The 23819-nt window shown below is 42.1% G+C and overlaps 1 protein-coding gene across 12 annotated transcripts in view; it reads right to left on the bottom strand.

Annotated features, from left to right (window-relative positions):
• Positions 1-320: 320 nt before the first annotated feature.
• The window catches only part of PDPK1 (3-phosphoinositide dependent protein kinase 1), a 106642-nt gene continuing 83143 nt past the window's right edge, over positions 321-23819 (bottom strand). For all 12 annotated transcript variants that reach the window (XM_030579208.1, XM_030579210.1, XM_030579217.1 and 9 more), the window contains 4 exons: positions 13974-14188; positions 13095-13152; positions 6926-7078; positions 321-6357 (listed from right to left, as the gene is read on the bottom strand). In XM_030579208.1, the coding sequence (XP_030435068.1) occupies positions 6250-6357; positions 6926-7078; positions 13095-13152; positions 13974-14188 (534 nt within the window). In that variant the 3' untranslated portion in view covers positions 321-6249. The remainder of the gene's footprint in view (positions 6358-6925; positions 7079-13094; positions 13153-13973; positions 14189-23819) is intronic.

The raw sequence follows: 23819 nt of genomic DNA, 5'->3' as shown, positions 1-23819 counted from the left end.
CCCTTCCCCGGAAGTGGTCAGACAAGATAGCAGTCCTCCTGCCCCTGCCCCTGCCCGGTAGTTCCCAGTCCATAACGGGGTAGCTGGAAATGCAGGTCCTGGAGACTCGCCGCTCCCAGGCCTCTCTCCCGGCAGGAAGTGTCCGCTCGGAGTTCCCCCCTCCCTCACACTAACGTGACATCCCAGGAAGTACCCGTAGACAGCGCTTGTCCTTCGCCCGGCCCGGCTCCTCCGCAGGGGCCGGAGGCTGCACCTACCCCCAGTTTCTAGCGGCTCACGGACAGTCGCGCGGCGCAGAAAAAGAGGCGGGAGCCTAGGGCCTAGGACCGTACATGCTTTTATTAAAAGACTGTCGAGCATAAGAGAAAATTCATCATCCAGTCACTAGCTACATCTACAGCACAGAGAGCTGTCGGGCGGAGAACAAACATTCATTAAATTATGAGATATGATTAAATCATCGACCAATAGAAAATTTATAATAAAGCCAGAGAAAGGTGTAAAATAGTTTACAATAATTATTCACATTCAAGGCTGTACATCAATACATACAACACCATGGCCCCGAACATGAATTCAATCCAAATAATTCATATATTAGAATTTAAATAAACACAGACTGAACTAGAGGCCAATGCGAGCCGGCAAATAACTTTATAAGAATAAAAATACAAAAATGTTTATCCTAATAGCACTGCATTATTTGCTTCTGTTTTTGTTTGCTTCTTAGTTTTTGCTTTTTCTGTACATCACAGTTACAGCTACAAACCAGGTAGAGAATATTACACACGTTATAACTGACTGCCACCAATCTGAAAGACAGCTAACATCTATCAAAATTGATTATAGTTCCTAGTTTGTTTGGTTTTTTTGTTAGACAGATACAGCAGTTGAGAGTTCTGCCGCAATTTAGGAGACTACCATATCCAATCAAACTCAGTACATAAGCTTTTCAAGCAGCAACTATCCCCATTCACTGTCACTCAGACAGACTACACGTGCATGCTTCAGACCGTTTAAGAAATGGTTTTCCATTTCTAAATTGTTCACTGTTTATAGCTGTGTTTCTTCCAAGACAGTGCAAACAGTTTATAGGGAAATGCAGTTTACCAGTTTGATTATAAATTTCCCATTTTAGCTGAAAATACACTGCTCTGGGTCAAAGAGAAATACTCACCTGCAAGCTGACTGAAGGAAGTATCTATAGACAGACATTTTCTGGGCCATGAGGCAGTGCAGATGTGATTCATAGTTTAAATTAGTAAAATATTGGCCTAAAGACAAAATGGTTGAAGTATTCACCAAATGCTTCAAGTAGTATAAATACCACACTCATGTGAGCACATCAGTTCTTTTTAAAAATACCAGCCCGAGGAAGAGAGTTGTGTGTAGCATCCCCAAAGCCCAGCTTTAGCAAATCATGTACATCCTTTCCCCAGCTAAAATAATAATAATGAATGTCTTAGTCTGAGTAGTTTCCTGTGGAAATAACAGAAAATCTCATCATAGATGTAAACAATTATAGCTATGTGGTCCAGCTGGAATACTCAAGCTTCCAGTCAGGATTTGAGGTGAAAACTTCATTATTTAAGCTACTGCCTTCTTTATGGACACAAATGTTTTTGAGCCAATAGGACCTATGTTTCCAAAATATCTATATAGCCCTTCACAAAAAGACTCCTTGGTCCAGCATGAATAGTGAAAATTTGGAAGTGGATGAGTATTATATTGCTCATCCAGCCAGAGTTCTTCATAGCATTTGCGTCATGTAATATCCCCCCACTTCACCCATACATACAAACACAGCCGCATACACACTTTCAGTGTTTGTCTTCTAGATTGCAGGAGACATACATACATCTATTGTCTATATTTTAAAATTGGGGATTTTTATCACTGATAATTAAACTTGGATTTCCAAAGTCAACAAAAATGAATAGGAGAAATTATTTCTCTTCAGTTTGTGAAGGCTAAGTCCACAGGATCTTTTGAAAGTGCTCAATACGGAAGGTGTCAGTATCCAACATACCATCCTTCATATATCACATCACAAAAGCTGAAGCATGTATATAATACTTTTACTCACCCCCGAGGAATTTTACTGGAACTGCATAGTTCTCAAGATGCCTTAAAGACTCCAACTTTGTTAGTACAGCACCTCTTAAAACTGTTGTGGTACACTGCTCATGATAGCTACAAAAGATCCTCTAAAGTGGAAAAACAATGCTTATGTGAGCTATAACTTAACTGTCCTTAAAATAAACCCTGCTCAGAAGAGGGCTTAGGACATTGCTTTATCACCAGTTGCCTCAAACTCTCAGCCTAGCCAAGGAATCATGAACATGCCCTGATACTTTCAAAGCTGTACAGCAGACTGGGCTGGGTCAATGTCCCAAGGCAAGAGAAAGGTGGATTAAGTATCCTTTCTAGCACCAAACCCACTGCCTTTTCTTCAACAAGATTCCATTCAATGGAAAGCAGGCCCACCACTAGAGTTGAGTACCCTTCTGGGAGTCTGATCTCAAACTAAATGTCTCCTAATCTGAATCTCAGCCACCCAGATTCACAATCTTTCTGGAAATCTTGGTAACTGTAGCTGGGAAAGGAGAGTGAATGAATCAGTAGGCTCTACACTCCTTGCCCCAAATATCTTCAAGAACAATGAGGCTGTTAATGGCCAGCTACTCTGTCCCCTCTGGAGATCATATGATTACAGTAATTAGACTTCTAAATGGCCTGCTCTCAGCCCTAGAGCAGGCCATTTAGCACTTCTCTATGCACTCTTCTCCATGCATTTTAATGAACCGCTGAGTGTGCTCCTGCACAAGGCATTCAATTGCTTTATCCATGAGGACATCCCTACACTGAGATATACCTATCCAATGCAGGAACCACTCCACCACTCTACAGACATATCAGGAAATGCTATGAACTTATAGTACATAGCACTTCCTGATATGTCCGTAAGCAGGCTGCAAACGTGGACTTTACCCATTCCACATGAGAGCTTTTGCTTTATCCCATAGTCTGAATCTTCCACTACCATACCCCTATCCACAGGAAAGGGACTGAGAGAAGCCTCTCCCAGAATAGTTTTGGTTCCCTCCTCCAAGTGCAACAGCAAGGAGCAGCCTTTTCTAGCCTATTCTCTTCACTGGAGGGGAAAACATGGAGATGAAGTAGTTTCACTTGACTTGTTCTCCTCCAATAAAGCAGAGATTAAGGACAGCAAGCCTTTGACTCAGCTTTTGCCTCCTTCCACTGCAAAAGGAGTCCATTCCTCAGTGAAGGTTTGTGAATTACATTTTGGACTGAGTCCAAATAAACTGAGAAAAGTAGAATGAAAAAAATATTTTTTGGAAGCTGATTTTGTTATTTGTGAGGTTTCACCTACTATAGAAGGTAGTGCTAAATATAGTAACTTGTTCTAGATAGAGAATAATAGCTAAAACTACTCAACTTTTTTCATGGGCCATAACCCTACCTGCTGAGCATGGCTTAATAACGAGGAACATGAATATGCAGAGGAGACGGAGCTTAATGCAGGAGTCGGAGCTTAATGCAGGAGTCCACCTGGAGAAGTTTCTAACTGCAATATTGTCATTTTTAAAAGAGCAAAGTACCCCACAATGCAAACGCCCAACTTTGCAGGCTCTCACATTTACTATCTACACAGCAATGACTGCAATCATTCTTGCTTTCTCTCTCAAGAGACCTTCTTTGCGTGAAAGTGTGTGTGCAGGATCAGATGTTATAGGGACAGTTTTTAAAAATGCAGCGGGCAGAAAGAGAAGATGTTTCTGAATGACAAGAGAGGGGTTGCTAAACTATTTGTTACAGAAAATGTGTTTAGAGAAAGAATAGGATCATGTAATCAGCTGAAATAAACAGGTTTATGGATGCTACTCTAGCCTCTGTTCAAATCAGTAGAGTCATTGCTAGACTCCATACCAAGCCACCACTTTGCAAAGCTGTGTATTGCTTGGAAATGCAAGCAAAGTAACAGCAGTAATATGTTTGAGCTGCTGTACTGCTTCACCATGACCAAGCTCTTCTACAAAAGGCAAGAATAGTACCTGCCTATAGCACAGTGCTACAGACTTGTAATCCAGAACCTGCTGCACTGCTTCAGATAGAATTGACATACAGGTGACGTGGATAGCTTTGGTACTAACAGGTATCCATTGCCACAAACTCAAAAAAAGCAATACCATATTATCTTGGCTGTGATGTTGGCTATGGAGTTAATATAGTTGTAGAAGTCCTGTGTTACTCCAAGAACTTAGTGGCAAATGGTTTGCCTTTGGAGTAGGGGTGAAGTCACTTTCAGACTAGCATCTGATTTTAACAGGAGGAATATCCTCTACTTTTCCCTTTATGCTAGGAGCCTGTGAGGCACTGCACCCCCTCATCCTCCCCCCCAAAATATGACCATGCATGTTAGTGAATTTGTTGCAGAGTATTGGTGTGGATTCTTTACTACAGGATCTAACTGCACACTGGTACTTCTTCAAGAAGAATTAGGAGGAAAGTAGCAACTTACTCAGACTCTCCTTTAAGGATCTGAAAATACTGACGTATTGAACTGTTACACAACAGGCCTTTTTAGGTGCATATGGGAAATCTAGCATTGCTTGGTTACTTCTAGGATATTCAGACTAACCACAAAAATGGAATCCACCAATGGACTTGACACAACAGCAGGGTGATCTTCCTTTGAGGGGGACTGAGGGTGGGGGAAGAGAAGTACTTTGTACAAAAACAATTCAAGTGGCAAAGAAGCAAAAATGAGAGACATTTCTGAAAAATGGATGAGTGAATAGATGTGGTATTTATACTGCTTTAGACATGAGGGAGGAATGTCTTTGTCCAGGCATGGGCATGGTCTTTCCAGGGGATCTGGTTACCCAGAAGCACAGGTATATGGAACACACTATTAGAGAAGTTACTTTTAACATGTACAAAGCAAAGTCTTTGCTGTGTCACAGGAAATGTTTGACCACAACAATTTAATCTGAAAAGGATGAAGCAGACCGATATGAAACAAACATTTATAGATATGACTAAAGTACCATACATTTTCTCCTTTGAGTCAACATTTTCATTTGAACTTCCAAATATTCAGATTAGTGTATAAGCTTATTGTATTTAAATCGTTTAAAATATTTTCAGAATTGCTAAAAGGTCTGCAAGTTGTTTGGCCAATGACCAGGACAAGAATATTTGTACATCTCATTATACAAAGAGAGAAATCAAGTCATCAATTGTACATCAAAGTTTTCACTCTTCCTTCTCTACCCAAGTAAATAGGTTGGCCCCACTAAAATGCACAATACATGCATACCCTGGAAAGAAAGATACTTGCCCTCATCTTCTGAAAAGCTGAAGAGTCTAATTACTACCTCAATAGTAACATTTTATACTAACTGGTTAATTTAATTTAGTTAGTATTAATTAAAAGCATGCTGGTAACTTTATTGTCCCTTGATTAAACTTGTAAATGCCTCAAATTAAAATTCCATGTTTAAAATTTTATGAACTTCAAAAGCCAAAATTTCAATTTTAGAAATTTCAGTGCCATGTTCAGCATTTTACTTTCTTACAACTTGTATCATCGGCGTCTGACTGCCAGACACATACGTCTGATTTACTCACATAATTATAATAAGTACCACGGAAGTCCTGCAACCAGAACTATATTAGGAGTTATGCAAGGGTGCAACTGACCTGACTGTAAATGCCAGATACCAGTTAGAAAAGGAAAAGGGGGCGGGGGAAGGAAAGTAGAGTGGAGGTGGTGGTTACACCTCAGCAGAGGCATTTAAAAGCTCCCTGATGAAATACAGTTTAATGATAATCTGAAAGTCACAGAAATAATCCCAGCCCCATAAAGTGCAGGACCGGTACATGATCTGGGCTGTGTGCGGTTGATCAGTTTTAACTGATCTTAAATGAAGCTCATAATGCAAAGTTTATCCATTAGTTTGCAGCAGAAATAGAGCTGAAGTGCACAAAAGCAAGATCCTCACTTCAACGATATGCATGTGGAAGCCTTAACAGAAGCACAAAGAGCAAGCAAAGCGACCCTGAATTCCATTTGTGTTTGTTGTTTTTAAAAAAAACAAAATATTTCAGATATATGCTTCCCCTTGAGATGGATAATAGATGGGTTGGGAAGATTCCTCTGATCGGCTGCACATGGAGTTCTAGCAGCAAGTAGGGAGACTGGGACATTTTGGATGAGCTTTACTATTTAGCAGCATTCTGATGGTATCTGTGCCGCCAAACTTCATGTATCTTTTTGCACCATTTATGAGCATTCCCACTTGGGTCCATCAGGTAATATGTCCTGTTAGGCTACAAGTAAATAATAGTTTAATGACTATTTCAAAAACAGATAAAACAAGAAACAGAAAAAACCCAAATATTCTACTGGTAGCAAGAAAACTAATGCAGAATTAAGTGATTAAAAATCTGTTCAGGAACATATCAATTGTAGTAATACAGCAATGTACATTATTTCTGGATAACTGTACAGTGGTAAATGACATTTTTCCATTTAAGATATGTAGACTGATTAACTGATACAATAAGTCATTGGCACAATTTTAGTCAACTGCAATATGCAAGAGCACTTTGACTATTTTTCAGAGACTAATATGAAAATCAAATTCTTGAAGCATTTCTTTCTATAATACACAATCCATTTAAAGTTTATATTTCTTTGTTAAAAAAAATTTCAATCCTCTCTCTTCATAAAAACACATTAATACCAGCAGCCTAGCGTTCATGAATAACTAAAAATCTTTGTAGTACACAGGCAATGAAAACATTTCTATCAATAAAAAGTTCCAATAATTTATTAAAGAAAATTGATAAAATTTTATTAAGACTTTTGGGAAAAACCCTAAAGATAGTCACTTACTGTATGAACAAAAAAGGTCTTAAAATTCTTGGCTTCTGGTCGCAGCTCTAGTGACCATGGAATTTCTCCTTTCAGAACTTTGTTGACAGGATCCACATAATAGAGATGGGGCCCTTCAGTGAGCAATAATTGGCGCCGACGAGCAAACAATCCCTGACAAGGAGAACAGCAGCAGCAACACCAAGTGTATCAAGGCAAAGAAAGAAATGAATATTATTATTAGATCTATTCTCTCAGAGCTCTGGTGTGTGTGTTTCTCACTTCCCCCTGCCCCACAACCCTCTTAAAGCATGTGTTTAAGTCATAGTGATGTCAGTGGCCTTTAGCAATTGCTTATATGCTTTCCTGAATCACAGCCTTAATAAAGAGCAGGGAACAACCGCTTTTAGTATTTATTTATCTAATCAGGAATCTGTCAAATCCTTGTATGCGTACTGGCAAGCAGCACAATCACTATATAATGTATGCATTCTAGTATTTGTGCTCACTGATAGAACTACTATTTTTGTTATAGATGGATAAAGGAATATGGGATTCTTATTCTTTCAGGGTATCGTTATGGAAACGGTTAATATTAGGTTGGCTAATTTCAGAGTTGGACTTCTAGTAAGTTTCTGAATTTATTACAGTATCAAAGTGTTAGAACATAAGAACGACCACATGGGGTCAGACTAATGATATTCTGTCTCTGACAGTGGTCAGTGCCAGTTGCTTCAGGCAGTTGGAAGTTTAGTGATACGGGGAACATGGGGCTGCACCCCTGACCATCTTGGCTAATAGCTGTGGATGGACCTATCCTCCATAAATTTATCTAATTCTCTTTTGAACCAATTTATACTTTTAGCCTTCACAATTTCCCCTGACAACAGTTCCATAAGTTGACTGTGTGTTATGTGAAGTACTTTCTATGTTTCTTTTAAATCTGCTGCCTATTAATTTCATCAGGTGACCCCTAGTCATTGTGTTATGTGATCACCCTAGCCTACCTGCTTGCTGACACACACACACTCTCACACACACACAATTCTAACTGATTGGTGAGGCATGATTTCCCTTACAAAAGCCATGATGACTCTTCCCCAATCATGTTCATGTGTGTGAAATATTTTTAACTATAGTTTCAACTAATTTGCCTGATACTGAAGTTAGGCTTACTAGTCTGTAACTGCCAAGGTCACCTTTGGAGCCTTTTATAAAAAATCCAGTGTTATATTACTTACTCTTGTTTGATCCATGTGTGTTTTTTTTAAGCATTACACACTCACCCTTTTTAAACTAACATATTTGGAAGGTAATACCAACAAGACATTTGTATGTGCATACAACCTTAGCAGTCTCAGTCACACAAAGAAACTAAGTCCTGTACAAGTTAATAAAAATAAGTTAAAAAATGACTAGACTTAAACATCACTAACTTTACGTAAAAAGTTTGCCCCTTCCTCATCTGTTCCCCTTCTTGTCCACTCTCCACTTGGTCTTTGCCTACATCATATGTAACTTGCATTGTAAGTAATTTGGGCAGGGACTGAGTTGGCCTGTGAAGCTCACATAGTACTGTATAAACAATTTCTGCTTCATGACTATATTCTTGTATGTGTCTCAGTGCATTTTTGCTTAAGTACCAACATAACCAGCATTTTAAATAGTTAACCTTGTGACACTGTACCCCATATTCTTCACAGTGATATTATTAGGATATGATTATGGCATAAAATACATAATGATTATGCAAGCTAAGTCATGTGAGGTGTCATTGGAAAGGGTATAATTTACTTAATATGATCATATTTGTATGCATGTACCATTTTTGTATCTGAAGTTAAGAATATTGACAATGTATGTGTATTAAAATGTGTTTACACCTGTGGAACGCCCACTAGACAAGATGCTTTCATTCTGAAAAGCTGGGTGGGGAAGGGCCATTACACAAAACAATAGGCCTTAGAAAAAGCTTATCTCCAACGGGGGGGGGGCCTTCCTGAGGACGCTGCAGACAGCCTCCGAGTCATGGCTGTTGTGACACTAAAGGGACATGTGACCAGGTCACTTGGTGCTGGACTCCATCTTGGGATATCAGTATTTTTCCACTGACTGGCGTGGGAACCAAACATTGAAACAAAGGGATCCCACCATATGGAAAACTATATAAGGCGAGGGAATGACATCATCTTGGTTCTTCACTGACTCCATACCCAAAGAGACTCCTGGAAACACCCAGGAACACACACCCGAGGAACTGAGGAAAGTGCTTGACCCAGGCTAAAGGGATTTTTAGCTTGTGAATGGAACACCTGGGGATTCCAAGATGCAAGCAAGTGTAGCTTGCCTCTTAATCTGCAGCCTGCTTGTATCATCACTTAGGGTGAGAATCTGCTATTTGTATCCGATCTGTGTTGTATATTAAGCTTAGTGTGCATGTTTTGTTTATTTGCTCGGTAGTCTGCTTTGATCTGTTTGCTATCCTTTATAATCACTTAAAAATTATCTTTTGTAGTTAAATAAACTTGTTTTTGCCTTGTCTAAAATCAGTGTGTGAGAGTCATAACTTGGGGCAGAAAGCTGTTGTGAATTCCTCTCCACATTTAGGGAGTGTGAATTTCATGAGCTTATGCTGTATTTTGAGTTTATCCTCAGAGGGTTTTGGTGAGTAGTGAGGACCTCATAGAAGAAATGATTGTAGGGGACAACCTTGGTTCGAGTGATCATGAGCTAATTCAGTTCAAACTAGATGGAAGGATAAACAAAAATAGATCTGGGACTAGGGTTTTTGACTTCTCAAGGGCTAACTTTAAAGAATTAAGGAAATTAGTTAGGGAAGTGGATTGGACTGAAGAACTTGTGGATCTAAATGCGGAGGAGGCCTGGAATTACTTTAAGTCGGAGCTGCAGAAACTATCAGAAGCCGGCATCCCAAGAAAGGAAGGAAAAAACCATAGGCAGGAGTTGTAGACCAAGCTGGATGAGCAAGCATCTCAGAGATGATTAAGAAAAAGCAGAAAGCCTAAAAGGAGTGGAAGAAGGGTGGGATTAGAAAGGAAAGCTACCTTAGTGAGGTCAGAACATGTAGGGATAAAGTGAGAAAGGCTAAAAGCCATGTAGAGTTGGACCTTGCAAAGGGAATTAAAACCAATAGTAAAAGGTTTTATAGCCATATAAATAAGAAGAAAACAAAGAAAGAAGAAGTGGGACCGCTAAACACTGAGGATGGAATGGAGGTTAAGGATAACCTAGGCATGGCCCAATATCTAAATAAATACTTTGCCTCAGTCTTTAATAAGGCTAATGAGGAGCTTAGGGATAATGGAAGGATGACAAATGGTAATGAGGACATGGAGGAGGATATTACCACATCTGAGGTAGAAGCCAAACTTGAACAGCTTAATGGGACAAAATCGAAGGGCCCAGATAATCTTCATCTAAGAATATTAAAGGAACTGGCGCATGAAGTTGCAAGCCCATTAGCAAGAATTTTTAATGAATCGGTAAACTCAGGGGTTGTAGCGTTCGACTGGAGAATTGCTAACATAGTCCCTATCTTTAAGAAAGGGAAAAAAAGTGATCCGAGTAACTATAGGCCTGTTAGTTTGACATCTGTAGTATGTAAGGTCTTGGAAAAAATTTCAAAGGAGAAAGTAGTTAAGGACATTGAGGTCAATGGTAATTGGGACAAGTTACAACATGGTTTTACTAAAGGTAGATTGTGCCAAACCAACCTGATCTCCTTCTTTGAGAAGGTGACAGATTATTTAGACAAAGGAAATGCAGGAGATCTAATTTACCTCGATTTCAGTAAGGCATTTGACACGGTTCCACATGGGGAACTATTAGTTAAATTGGAAAAGATGGGGATCAATATGAAAATTGAAAGGTGGATAAGGAACTGGTTAAAGGGGAGACTCCAACGGGTCGTACTGAAGGGTGAACTGTCAGGCTGGAAGGAGGTTACTAGTGGAGTTCCTCAAGGATTAGTTTTGGGACCAATCTTATTTAACTTTTTTATTACTGACCTTGGCACAAAAAGCAGGAATGTGCTAATAAAGTTTGCAGATGACACAAAGCTGGGGGGTATTGCTAACACAGAGAAGGACCGGGATATCTTACAGGAAGATCTGGATGACCTTCTAAACTGGAGTAATAGTAATAGGATGAAATTTAATAGTGAAAAGTGCAAGGTCATGCATTTAGGGATTAATAATAAGAATTTTAGTTATACATTGGGGACACATCAGTTGGAAGCAACAGCGGAGGAGAAGGACCTTGGAGTATTGGTTGATCACAGGATGACTATGAGCTGCCAATGTGATATGGCCGTTAAAAAAGCTAATGCGGTTTTAGGATGCATCAGGCGAGGTATTTCCAGCAAAGATAAGGAGGTGTTAGTACCGTTATATAAGGCACTGGTGAGACCTCATCTGGAATACTGTGTGCAGTTCTGGTCTCCCATATTTAAGAAGGATGAATTCGAACTGGAACAGGTTCAGAGATGGGCTACTAGGATGATCCGAGGAATGGAAAACCTGCCTTATGAAAGGAGACTCAAAGAGCTTGGCTTGTTTAGCCTAACCAAAAGAAGGCTGAGGGGGGATATGCTTGCTCTTTATAAATATATCAGAGGGATTAATATAAGGGAGGGAGAGGAATTATTTAAGCTTAGTACCAATGTAGACACAAGAACAAATGGGTATAAACTGGACACTAGGAAGTTTAGACTTGAAATTAGACAAAGGTTTCTAACCATTAGAGGAGTGAAGTTCTGGAACAGCCTTCCAAGGGGAGTAGTGGGAGCAAAAGACATATCTGGCTTTAAGACTAAGCTTGATAAGTTTATGGAAGGGATGGTATGATGGGATAGCTTAATTTTGGCAATTGATCTTTGATTATCAGCAGATAAGTATGCCCAGTGGTCTGTGATGGGATGTTGGATGGGATGGGATGTGAGTTACTGCAGAGAATTCTTTCTTGAGTGCTGGCTGGTGAGCCTTGCCCACATGCTCAGGATTTAGCTGATGGCCATATTTGGGGTCAGGAAGGAATTTTCCTCCGGGGCAGATTGAAAGATGCCCTGGAGGTTTTTCGCCTTCTTCTGCAGCGTGGGACATGGGTCACTTGCTGGTGGATTCTCTGCAGCTTGAGGTCTTCGAACCACAATTTGAAGACTTCAGTAACTCGGACATAGGTTAGGGGTTTGTTATAGAAGCGGATGGGTAGGGTTCTGTAGCCTGCTTTGTGCAGGAGGTCAGACTAGATGATCATATTGGTCCCTTCTGACCCTAAAGTCTATGAGGGTGTATGTGGAGGAGATGAGTAGCTAGGAAGTTCCCTACCTGGAACCTTCCCATGCAGGGCTGATCACAGCATCTGCATGTAACTGCAGCTGGGTGTGTCCCTATCTGTATGTGTGCTGGTCAAAGTGCAGGCTGGTCACAGTAGTACAGTGTAAAGGGAACCCAGGCTGGTGGGTCAGGGGGCTTAGTGGTACCTCAGTTCCAGGTGGCACCCCGGGAGGAACCCATCAGAAAGCTCATCTATTAAAGTTCCAAGAGGACTTTAAAAATAAAACGGCTGGTTATATAGACATTGTAGCAGAGCAACGTCCTTTTCAGATATTTTCACTCCCTGCACAGAAGTGAGCAGTCATAACAATGGACTTTAAGAGAAAATGCAGAGTGACATGTACGTAGAGAATGACTGGGGTGAAGACACTGCATTTGTAGGCAGCAGAACATGACAACTAACGGGCCAGTTAAGTGACAACAGCCTTATATTTAAAATATCTAAATTGATTTTAATGCCACCTCTGCCACCCTCTACAGAGTAGCCTTAAGTCAGATGTAGGATAGAGGGAAGGAAAGCGGAGTTGCTCTAAGAATGAGAGATTGTTTCATTCTACCTTAAGGATTAAAAACTACATTTAGGACAATAATGACTTACCAAGAGTGTAACTTTTTTTTTTTTTTTTAAAGGAAGGATATTAAATTTGTGAAATGCTGTTTGCTAGGAAATGCTATGACATGTTTTATAAAAGGAACAATAGATTTGGGATAGAGCTAAAAAACCTATACAAATCAGGGAACTCCAAAGACAGGTTCTTTAGCAATACATCTCTCGGAGGTGCAACTGCAAGAACAATAACACTTTACATCATGTTAGACAGGATAATGAAACTTACCTTTCTTTTATCTACTGGACCCATTTTTAGTATTAAGTTGTTTTCTACAAACTGGTGCCTAACAAGAAAAAGAAAAAAAAAAAAAGAATTATTGTCATTACAGAAGCACCCCGGTCCACTCTCCCCACAATGTAACCACAACTACCCTAGTTAGTGTTTTCTTTTAAATCTATCTGGGATACTTCTAAAGATCCACTGCCTTGGAATCTTTACAAAGTTCTAATCTCTCTCTCTATAGGTCTCCCCACTGTGTTCATGAGTCATGCATATAAAACTTTAAATATTAGATGAATTTCAACCTCTTCCTCCTACCCCGAAATGATTTGCTAGGATATCAGGAGGTTATAATTTATTTTCAACTTAATTCCTACCGGGACAAGACTGATGGATTGCACCTGTTATTGATTGTATAATCTGAAGACAATGGTGCTGTGGAGGTGTGACTGAGCTTAATTTAGCTTGAAGAGCTTCTATTATTGGTGCCCATCTATAAGAAGCAAAGAATCATGCTGTTTTCAGACCCCAGATTAATTTTACAGAAGTAGCAGATAAAAAAGCCTCTCTTTATTGGTTAGCTGAGTTCATTTGATATGGAGTCAGAGAGAAAACACAACCCAGTATTATATATGACACTCTCTCTCTCTCTCTCACACACACACACGTCATTTTTCAGATTATCACTGCACATTATTCTTAAAGTGGTACTAGCAAAAATCTTTAGTCAAGAAAAGCATAATTACTAATGAAATCATTAACTGTTCAGCTACTAGGATTCTGATAAAGATGAATATGAACCAAGGCAAGAATGGATGGTTTACTGTTTTGTAGATTCCTTATTACAGCACAAAAATCACAGATCAACCACTTTAAACACCTTACCATGGATTTCCACCAGCCTGTTTTGCCAGTAGTAGTCTCTTCTCATCTTCAGAAAATTGCAAGTCCAACTCAAAGGAGTTATTGTCAAGATCATGAATGTACTGTTCTATATTCCCTGATGTTTGTGGGTGACTTGTCTCTGGGGCAGACAGTGAAGGGGAGGATGCCGAACCAGAAACTTGCATGCAACCAAATTGACTCAGGAGATTGTCATACTAAAGAAGGAAAAATTATTAAAACAAATTTTAGTCACTTGTTTTTTTAATAAAAAGCTATATTCAACATTTTTATAGAAAACACTGAAAAGCTGTTTTTAACTCTAAAAGTTTTACACTGAATTGCTACAATGATACGCTCTAAAAAATATAACCAATTAATTACTTGATTTGTAACAGCAAATCCATCACTGTCACAAAGTTGGGTTAGAGATATCAGTATGTTAAGCAAAAGCTATAAAACAGATCAGGTAATTTATTACTTGTGTACACACATGACAGAAAGCCAGTCATGTTTCAATGTCATTCAAAATGGAATTAAAAACAACTCAACAGCCTAAGTATTTGGAAGCAGTGGATCTTTAATTTTAGGAATGTTACTAGATCATACATTGTCTTTCCCACCTCTAGCTTTTATGGTTGTGTTCTGTTTGTCATGATCTAATACAAATAAATATTTAACTCTTGTACAGATTTTCATCCATAGATCTCAAAGTACTTTACAAAGCAGAATAAATATGAGGTCATCCACTTCAATTTTGATTTGTCTCCAGGAATAACGCTTCCATAATCTCTAAGACTATTCCATATCCAAACACACATCTTATTAGGAATTTTCATTTGCCAGTTTCATCTCACTATTCCTAGTTATTTGGCCTTATTATTTGTTAAGCATGCACCATAACAGACGAGCTAAGAGTACCCCATAAGAGGTGTAACAACAGGTATGCTCTCTTGCATACTCTGGAACTCTGGGAGATATAAAGGGGTAGAATCCACAACACTACTTAGGTACCTAAATCCCATTTTTAGGTGCCTAGATCCCCCACTGTGATCCACAAAACTCTTACTGAATTCTGTAGGTGCTAAACTCACTTGGCGCCTAAGTTTGTGTCTCTAGACATATGCACTGCTGCCTCACTCTAGGTGTTGGACACCCATCTCTCACCTGAGCCCCAAGGGAAGACAGGCATTAAGATGCCTAACTTTGATAGTCACACCTAGAGGGTGCCTGCTGGATCAAGCCCCCTTCAAAAAAAAAAAAGAAAAAATTTGAAGAGGTAGTTGGCTGCTGCCATGGCCCACCTTGTAACTTTTAGTCCAGTGGTTACAGCACTTGCCTAGGGAGAGCCAGGTTCAACTCGGCTCTCTGCCAGAGCAAGAAAAGATTTGAACAGGGTCTCTCCTCTGTCTCCAGAGAGTGCTTTAACCACCGAACTGTGGGATATTCTGATGTGGGGGCTCTCTCAGTCTCTCTTGTTGAAGCTTTGCCCTTGAGGATAAAGACAGGGTGATTGGAGCAGGGAGACATGAACCAGGGTCTCCTGACCCCTGAATGAGTGCTCTGACCACTAGATTACAGAGCCCTTCCTTGTCTGTCTTGGTCTGTCTCTCACTCAAAGAAAAAGTGTTTATCTACTGTGTACCATATAAACAGGACAGACTGAGGTACTCTAACCAATGGGCTAAACGTTATAAGGTAAGCAGTTGCGCCAGGACCTGCAAAATGGCTGGTGGCAGAGGTTGCACGGGATGAGATAGGTGCCTAAATCATTCCCACAAGAACCTACACAGATGCCTAAGCCAGGAGTCAGATTCCTGTTCATAGATCTCTAGCAGATCTAGGTGTCTTCCTGCAGCCTGGATACAAGTGCCTGCCTCTGAGAAAGGGAAGGGGCTTAGAATAACTGCCTCTCCCACTGGCTAGACCAGGCAAGGAGCTGCCTAGTGTGCTGTTTTTTGTTGATTGCATTTTAAGGTGCCTATCTCTCCCCATTCATTGGATTATAAGGTGGATAGAAAGCTGGTTAGATCATCAGGCTCAACGGGTAACGATCAATGGCTCCATGTCTAGCTAGCTGGCAGCTGGTATCAAGCGGAGTGCCCCAAGGGTTGGTCCGGGGGCCGGTTTTGTTCAATATGACAAGAACAAATCATGTCAAACAAATCTGATAGCTCTCTTTGATAGGATAACGAGTCTTGTGCCTAAGGGAGAAGCGGTACATGTGGTACACCCAAACTTTAGTAAGGCATTTGATATGGTCTCGCATGATATTCTTATCAACAAACTAGGCAAATACAATTTAGATGGGGCTACTACAAGGTGGGTGCATAACTGGCTGGATAACCGTACTCAGAGAGTAGTTATTAATGGTTCCCAATCCTGCTGGAAAGGTATAACAAGTGGGGTTCTGCAAGGGTCTGTTTTGGGACCGGCTCTGTTCAGTATCTTCATCAATGACTTAGATATTGACATATGTAAGCAGTGTCAGGATAAGCTCTACACTGACATCTGGTGGAAAGAATTTCAGAGAGTATATTTGCATAGGCACGCCTACCCTATCCCAGACTGCTGAGCGGTGGGACTGCTTGGTGACAAATGACTCACCCTCAGTTGGGTGGTACTTGCTAGACAAGGGACATGGGTTCCAAAACCCAGAGAATTGAGAGAGGCTGGGGACAGGTATCTGTGCCTGGTGGTACAGTCTCCTTGTGGAGCCAGAAGCACCAGTTGCACCCCCTCCTCTCTCCACTGTAGAATATCAGAGTTGATTTTTTTTATTCCCTCAAGACTCTAGATACAGGTTACTGAGCTGAAATCACTTTGGCTAATGGTGCACTAGCACTGGGGCTCCCCTACTATGAGCTGGAATCACTAAAGAGCTGAAATTATTGAGCTGAGAGCACTGAGTACTGTGCTAACTAGTGGGGAGCCCAAAGCTATACTGTGGAACAGAGCTGCTGGTGGAGTGGAGCAGTTTGTGTGGACGGCTGGAGCGGATCACGGGACAGCTGGTGGAGCAGAGCGGCTGGCAGAGTGGAGTAGCTGTGAGACGGGTGGAACGGCCCACAGAGCGCACTGAGCCGAGCAGTTTGCAGGGATAACTGGAGCAGCCCACAGTACAGCTGGTGGAGCAGAGCAGCTGGTGGAGCGGAGCAGTTTGTAAGGACGGCTGGAGGAGCAGAGTGGAGCGGGTGGTAAAGCGGAGCAGTTCGTGGAGAAGGTAGGAGCAGAACCCACGGAGAGGCAGGGCAGTTGGCCCCGGACCACGTAAGGTGCCCCTTTCTACCCAGGCTGGGGGGAGGGACCTCTGCAGATAAACTCTCGAACTTTGGGGGCTGCATTGACCCAGGACAGAGACTTTTGGGATTGTGGGACTTTTGGGACTATGGGTGATTTGGGGGGTTGCTGGACTCTAGAGCCCAGGAAAGAGGACACAGCCCAATTTCCTGGGGTGGGTCTTTGCTCACGGTTGGGTCTATGAACTCTAGTTGAGGTGTTTTTCCCAGTTTAGTGTTTGTTGTTTATCTCATGTATTAAACCTTTTCTGCTACACCGAGACTCTGTGCTTGCGAGAGGGGAAGCATTGCCTCTTTGAGGCGCCTAGGGGTGTGTGTAAGATTTTCCCAGGTCACTGGGTGGGGGCTCGAACTGGTTTGGCATTGGGTTATTGAAACAGAACCCCTGGATACTGAACCCGGCCCTTGTTGCTGCCAACTCAGAGGGGCAGAAGGGTTACACATAGAAAGTACGCTTATTAAGTTGGTGGATGATACCAAACTGGGAGGGATTGCAACTGCTTTGGAGGATAGGGTCATAATTCAAAATGAACTGGACAAATTGGAGAAATGGTCTGAGGTAAACAGGATGAAGTTTAACAAAGATAAATGCAAAGTGCTCCACTTAGGAAGGAACAATCAGTTTCACATATACAGAATGGGAAGAGACTGTCTAGGAAGGAGTGCAGCAGAAAGCGATCTAGGGGTTATAGTGGACCACAAATTAAATATGAGTTAGTGTGATGCTGTTGCAAAAAAAGCAAACATGATTCTGGGATGCATTAACAGGTGTGCTGTGAGCAAGACACGAGAAGTCATTCTTCCGCTCTGCTCTGCGTTGGTTAGGCCTCAACTGGAGTATTGTGTCCAGTTCTGGGCACCGCATTTCAAGAAAGATGCGGAGAAATTGGAGAGGGTCCAGAGAAGAGCAACAAGAATGATTAAAGGTCTTGAACATGACCTATAAAGGAAGGCTGAAAGAACTGGATTTGTTTAGTTTGGAAAAGAGAAGACAGAGGGGAAATGATAGCAGTTTTCAGGTATCTAAAAGGGTGTCACAAGGAGGAAGGAGAAAAACTTGTTCACCTTAGCCTTTACGGATCGAACAAGATGCAACGGGCTTAAACTGCAGCAAGGGAGGGTTAGGTTGGACATTAGGAAAAAGTTCCTAACTGTCAGGGTGGTTAAAAACTGAAATAAACTGCTTAGGAAGGTTGCTGAATCTCCATCTCTGGAGAGATTTAAGAGTAGGTTAGATAAATGTCTATCCGGGATGATCTAGACAGTATTTTGGTCCTGCCATGAGGGCAGGGGACTGGACTCGATGACCTCCTGAGGTCCCTTCCCAGTCCTAGAATCTATGAATCATCATTAACAATCTGGAGGATGGCATGGACTGCAGTCTCAGCAAGTTTGCAGATGACACTAAACTGGGAGGAGTGGTAGAGATGCTGGAGGGTAGGGATAGGATACAGAGGAACCTAGACAAATTATAGGATTGGGCCAAAAGAAACCTGATGAGGTTCAACAAGGACAAGTGCAGAGTCTTGCACTTAGGACGGAAGAATCCCATGCACTGCTACAGACTAGGGACCGAATGGCTAGGCAGCAGTTCTGCAGAAAAGGATCTAGGGATTACAGTGGACGAGAAGATGGATGAGTCAACAGTGTGCCCTTGTTGACAAGAAGGCTAATGGAATTTTGGGCTGTATAAGTAGGGGCATTGCTAGCAGATCAAGGGATGTGATCATTCCCCTCTATTCGACATTGGTCAGGCCTCATCTGGAGTACTGTGTCCAGTTTTGGGCCCCACACTACAAGAAGGATGTGGAAAAATTGGAAAGAGTCCAGCGGAGGGCAACAAAAATGATTAGGGGGTTGGAACACACAACTTATGGAGGAGAGGCTGAGGGAGCTAGGATTGTTTAGTCTGCAGAAGAGAAGAATGACAGGGGATTTGATAGCTGCTTTCAACTACTTGAAAGGGGGTTCCATAGAGGATGGATCTAGACTGTTCTCAGTGGTACCTGATGACAGAACAAGGAGTAATGGTCTCAAGTTGAAGTGGGGGAAGTTTAGGTTGGATATTAGGAAAAACTTTTCCACTAGGAGGGTGGTGGAACACTGGAATGGATTACCTAGGGAGGTAGTGGAAACTCCTTCCTTAGAGGTTTTTAAGGTCAGGCTTGACGAAGCCCTGGCTGCGATGATTTAGTTGGGAATTGGTCCTGCTTTGAGCAGGGGGTTGGACTAGATGACCTCCTGAGGTCCCTTCCAACGCTGATATTCTATGATTCTATAGGGAAGTTAGGCACCAAACTCAACTATGTGGATCAGAGTGTTGTTTCTGACATTTTTTAAGAGCCCGGGAGATTGTCGGTCCCAAGGCAGGTGCGGAATCTCTGTGGCACCGTAAACGGTACCATCGGGGGAGCCCTGTGCACCAAGGCGCTTGGGCCCGCGTCTTGAGAAGGCCGCAATGCAGATTCTATGAAGAGTTGCTCGAGTCAAATTTTCCTCTCTTTTCTTGTCCGGGGCTTGAACGCCTTACAGATTTTACACTTGTCAGCCTGATGGCCCTCCCCCAGACACTTAAGACAGGAGTCGTGGGGATCGCCCATAGGCATGGGCTTGTTGCAAGGCATGCAAGGCTTGAAGCCCTGGGACGGTATGCCCCAGAGCCCCGCAGGGCAGTTGTAGAGTGTGGAACTGCCCTCAACTACTAAACTACACTTAACACTACAGAGAAAACACTTAACACTAACTATTAACAATTAACTACAATGGCAACAATTAAGATAGGCTAGGGATTAGTAGAGCACATAAGAAAGCAAGAGACCACTGTTCCAACAACCATCATGGGCGGTAAGAAGGAACTGCATGGGGGTCAGGCTGGCAGGGTCTGATATAGAGGGCCATATCGGCACCACTCCAAGGGGCTCCCCAGCCAGCCTGATGGGTAACTGCTAAGGAAAAAGTTTCTGACTTCCATGCATGCAGTGCGCACACACACCTAATTGGAATTTATATGAGCAATCACTCCAAGAACAACAAACAACAACAACTTCTGACTGGAGATTCAGAAGGAATAAGGAAACTATGACATCAACATTTTAGAAATAAAGGGCCCTACCCATTCAATGCCATAAGTTTCTCAAGAGAGACAAGGTGGGTGAGGTAATATCTTTTATTAGACCAACTTGAGAAAAGCTTAGCTTTCAAGCTACAGAGAGCTCCTCCTCAGGTCTGGGCCCTGTGTAGCTCAAAAGCACCTTTCTCTTATCAAAAGAAGTTGGCCCAATAAAAGATACTACCTCACTCACCTTGTCTCTAATCTCCTGGGACTGACAGGGCTACAACAATACTGCATAAAACCTCTCAAGTAAGACTGATGTGCTTTTACTGATTGCTACTAACTCCTGCACATTTCTGAGGACTCAACGGAATGCATTTGAACTGCTGTTTATAAGCAAATGCCACCAATACATGGAAATTGCATTAGTTCCTCAACTCCTAATGATTGTAGTCAAGGTTTGCACTTGTTTAACAGAAATAGGTGAGTGCATGTGAAGATTGGAGGTTACACCAATTACAGAAACTATTAATCCTCAGAGTAGAAGGGTTAATCTTACTGACTTTTCTCTTTGTCTTAGAATACAGTTTCTCAAGTAAACAGGTACCATTCTTAAAGAAGTACAAATCCCATTTTTTTTTCCTGGTGAACTCCAAACACACACCCTAATTGGTAGTGAATCTTTTTAACGATGATTTCCTGTGATCTCTTGCAAAAGATGGTCTCTCTGTTGTGCGATATAAGCTTCAGTCTACCCTTGTGGGGAGACAGAGGACTGTAGCCCATAGGGTTAGCTTGCTTGCTTAAATATCTTTTCTTATGGGTCTGTTCGATTATAATAGATGTATAGATTTGTACTAGAGTATTTTTGGCATCTGTGGGCTGTTGTCTCTCTGTGTCTAGAGATTACCTACATCACTTGTGACGCAGCATCTTCTAGTCCCTGTACAATCAGTGTCTCCACAGGCACTTCCTCTTCTCTATCTAAGGTGGATTCTGACGGAGGAGAGGAGAGAGTGTGTGTCCCCCACTAGTCACCTCCTCTAAGACCATGCTTGAGAACCTCTTGCTCTGCCACTCTGGGACCTCTCTTCTGTTTGCAGACTGCTTGCAGCTGCTTTCCTGATAACTTCCTCTTCTGACTCTCCCTATGGCTCCTGAGTCTGAGTCTCTGACTTGCTCCTGAAGATACCGTGTCAGCCTGAGCTAATTCTCTCCCCCTACTTCTAGTAATTGGCCCTGCAGGTGGGTCTATCTCCTTCGATTCAACCATACCAATGGGGATGGGAACAGAAGCTCTGTCTCCTCTCTCTCTCTGACAATCTTTGTCACCATCTGCAGCTTTTTATTTGCGTGCTCTCTCTCTCTCTCTCAAGGAGTTCACAGCAGCGGGCATTTCTGTAGCCCTCCTATAGGTCAGCATTGTTGCTGTGTGACAATTTGCCATCTCTCCTTCTAACACATTGCAAATCCAATTCCCTGATTCGATCCAACAACTGACCATGGTCTGATTTATAGCTGTCCAGCATTCTTAGGTTGGCAGCCACTCACTCCTGCTAACAGTGAGTTTTCTCACCTGCCCCTGCATGAGATTGACTCTACTAACTTTTTCCTCAAATTCCTGTCCCTTTTGGAAAAAATACTACTCGCTCCTCCGAAGCTACATGTAGCTGAGTTTTTAAACTCCTGGATAGTATTTCTTCACACAACGCACAGTCAACCTGTGGAACTCTTTGCTAGAGGATGTTGTGAAGGCCAAGACTATAACAGGGCTCAAAAAAGAACTAGATAAATTCATGGAGGATAGGTTCATAAAGGTCTATTAGCTAGGAAGGGCAGGGATGGTGTCCCTAGCCTCTGCTTGCCAGAAGCTGGGAAATGGGCGACAGGGGATAGATCACTCAATGATTATTTGTTCTGTTCATTTCCTCTGGGGCACCCGGCATTGGCCACTGTTGGAAGAGAAGATACTGGGCTAGTTCAATCCTTGAGGGGGCCACTTAGGGATCTGGGGCAAAATCAGTACTTGGTCCTGCTAGTGAAGGCAGGGGGCTGGACTCAATGACTTTTCAGGGTCCCTTCCAGTTCTATGAGATAATAAAAATAATAGGTATATCTCCATATATTATGTGTAATCTGGCGTGTTTTACCACGAACATGGCTGCTGCCCTATGGCCAACCACTTGTATGCACATTCTGGCAGTGGGGATGAGACTATGGATGAAAATCAGTGAGCTGGGAGGAAGGCTCTGGCATGTTTAGCATCCAGCTGGGCCCCAATAAATTCCGGATGCTATACTGGCATCAAAAACTGATTTTTTTATGTTTATCTGGAGGTCGAGGTTCAAGAACAGGTCCATAATTTTTCTTATGGCTTCAACAGTGTCAATTCTGGTCAGAGCTTTGAGGAGGCAGTCATCCACGTATAGGAATATTGCAATTCCTTGTGTGCACAGATGCACCGCCACCCCCTCAAGGACTTTGGAAAATACTTTGAGCACTGTAAAAAGGCCAAAGGGTAGTACCTTGCATTGGTAATGAATGGTAGGACCCCAGGACAAATCTGAGGAATCACCTGGGGGAAGCATTTATGGTGATATGAAGTATGCATCTTGGAGGTAGAGGGTCAAGAAACCATCCTGTTCCAGTGCTAGGATAATTGTTCATAGTGTGATCATCCCACGTGTTGTAGTTTGACGAACTTGTTGAGGTTCCTCAACTCTAGGATCTCTCTCCACTTGCTGGATTTCTTTTGGAGTAGAAAATAGTGGGAATAAAAATCTTTCCCTCTATGCTGGAAAGGGACCAGTTCTACAGATCCCAGTCACAAAAGGTTGTTTGTTTCTTCTCATAGGTGGTGTTTGTAAGAGGAGGGACAGGGCAAGGTGGATGGGAGAGGGAGGGAGGGAACTGAATAGAGTACTTTTTGTTGAAGATTTTTAAGACTCACTTGTCTGAGGTGATTTGTTGCCATGATGGGTAGAAAGGGGCCAAGCGGTTGGCAAACTGATGGGCTATTAAAGATGGTTGCGGCAACTGGACCAGAGGGAGACACTTCAGAACTTCAACCAAAGCTTCAAAATTTTGTTTTGAGGTGGATGTGTGAGGCACAGCCCTTGTGCTGGTATCTGCTTGCGCTTAGGACACCTCTGTCGCCTGCACTGCATGTCGTAACTGCCACTGAGGGGTGAAACATGGAGTTCAAGACCTTGGGGTAGGGTAGTATCTACCTGGTCTTCTCTTTGGCACTGGTTATATATGCTGAGTGAATGGAGTGTCGCTCTGGAGTCCTTTAGAGAATGTAGGGACTCATCTGTGAGCTCCGCGAAGTGTTTAGATCCTTGACAGTGGTCTGCGTCTCTCTGGAGAACCTGAATAGGTGAAGCCATGTTGCTCATCTCATCACAACCAATGTTGCAACAGAACTTGCAGCTTTGTCTGCAGAGTCCAGAGAGGCTTGCAGTGCGTACAGGCCAGAAGTTGTCCTTCCACCACCAG

Source organism: Gopherus evgoodei, chromosome 10 (assembly GCF_007399415.2).
Source record: "Gopherus evgoodei ecotype Sinaloan lineage chromosome 10, rGopEvg1_v1.p, whole genome shotgun sequence".
Lineage (NCBI taxonomy): Eukaryota > Metazoa > Chordata > Testudines > Testudinidae > Gopherus > Gopherus evgoodei.
This window is presented reverse-complemented; position numbering and strand designations above follow the sequence as displayed.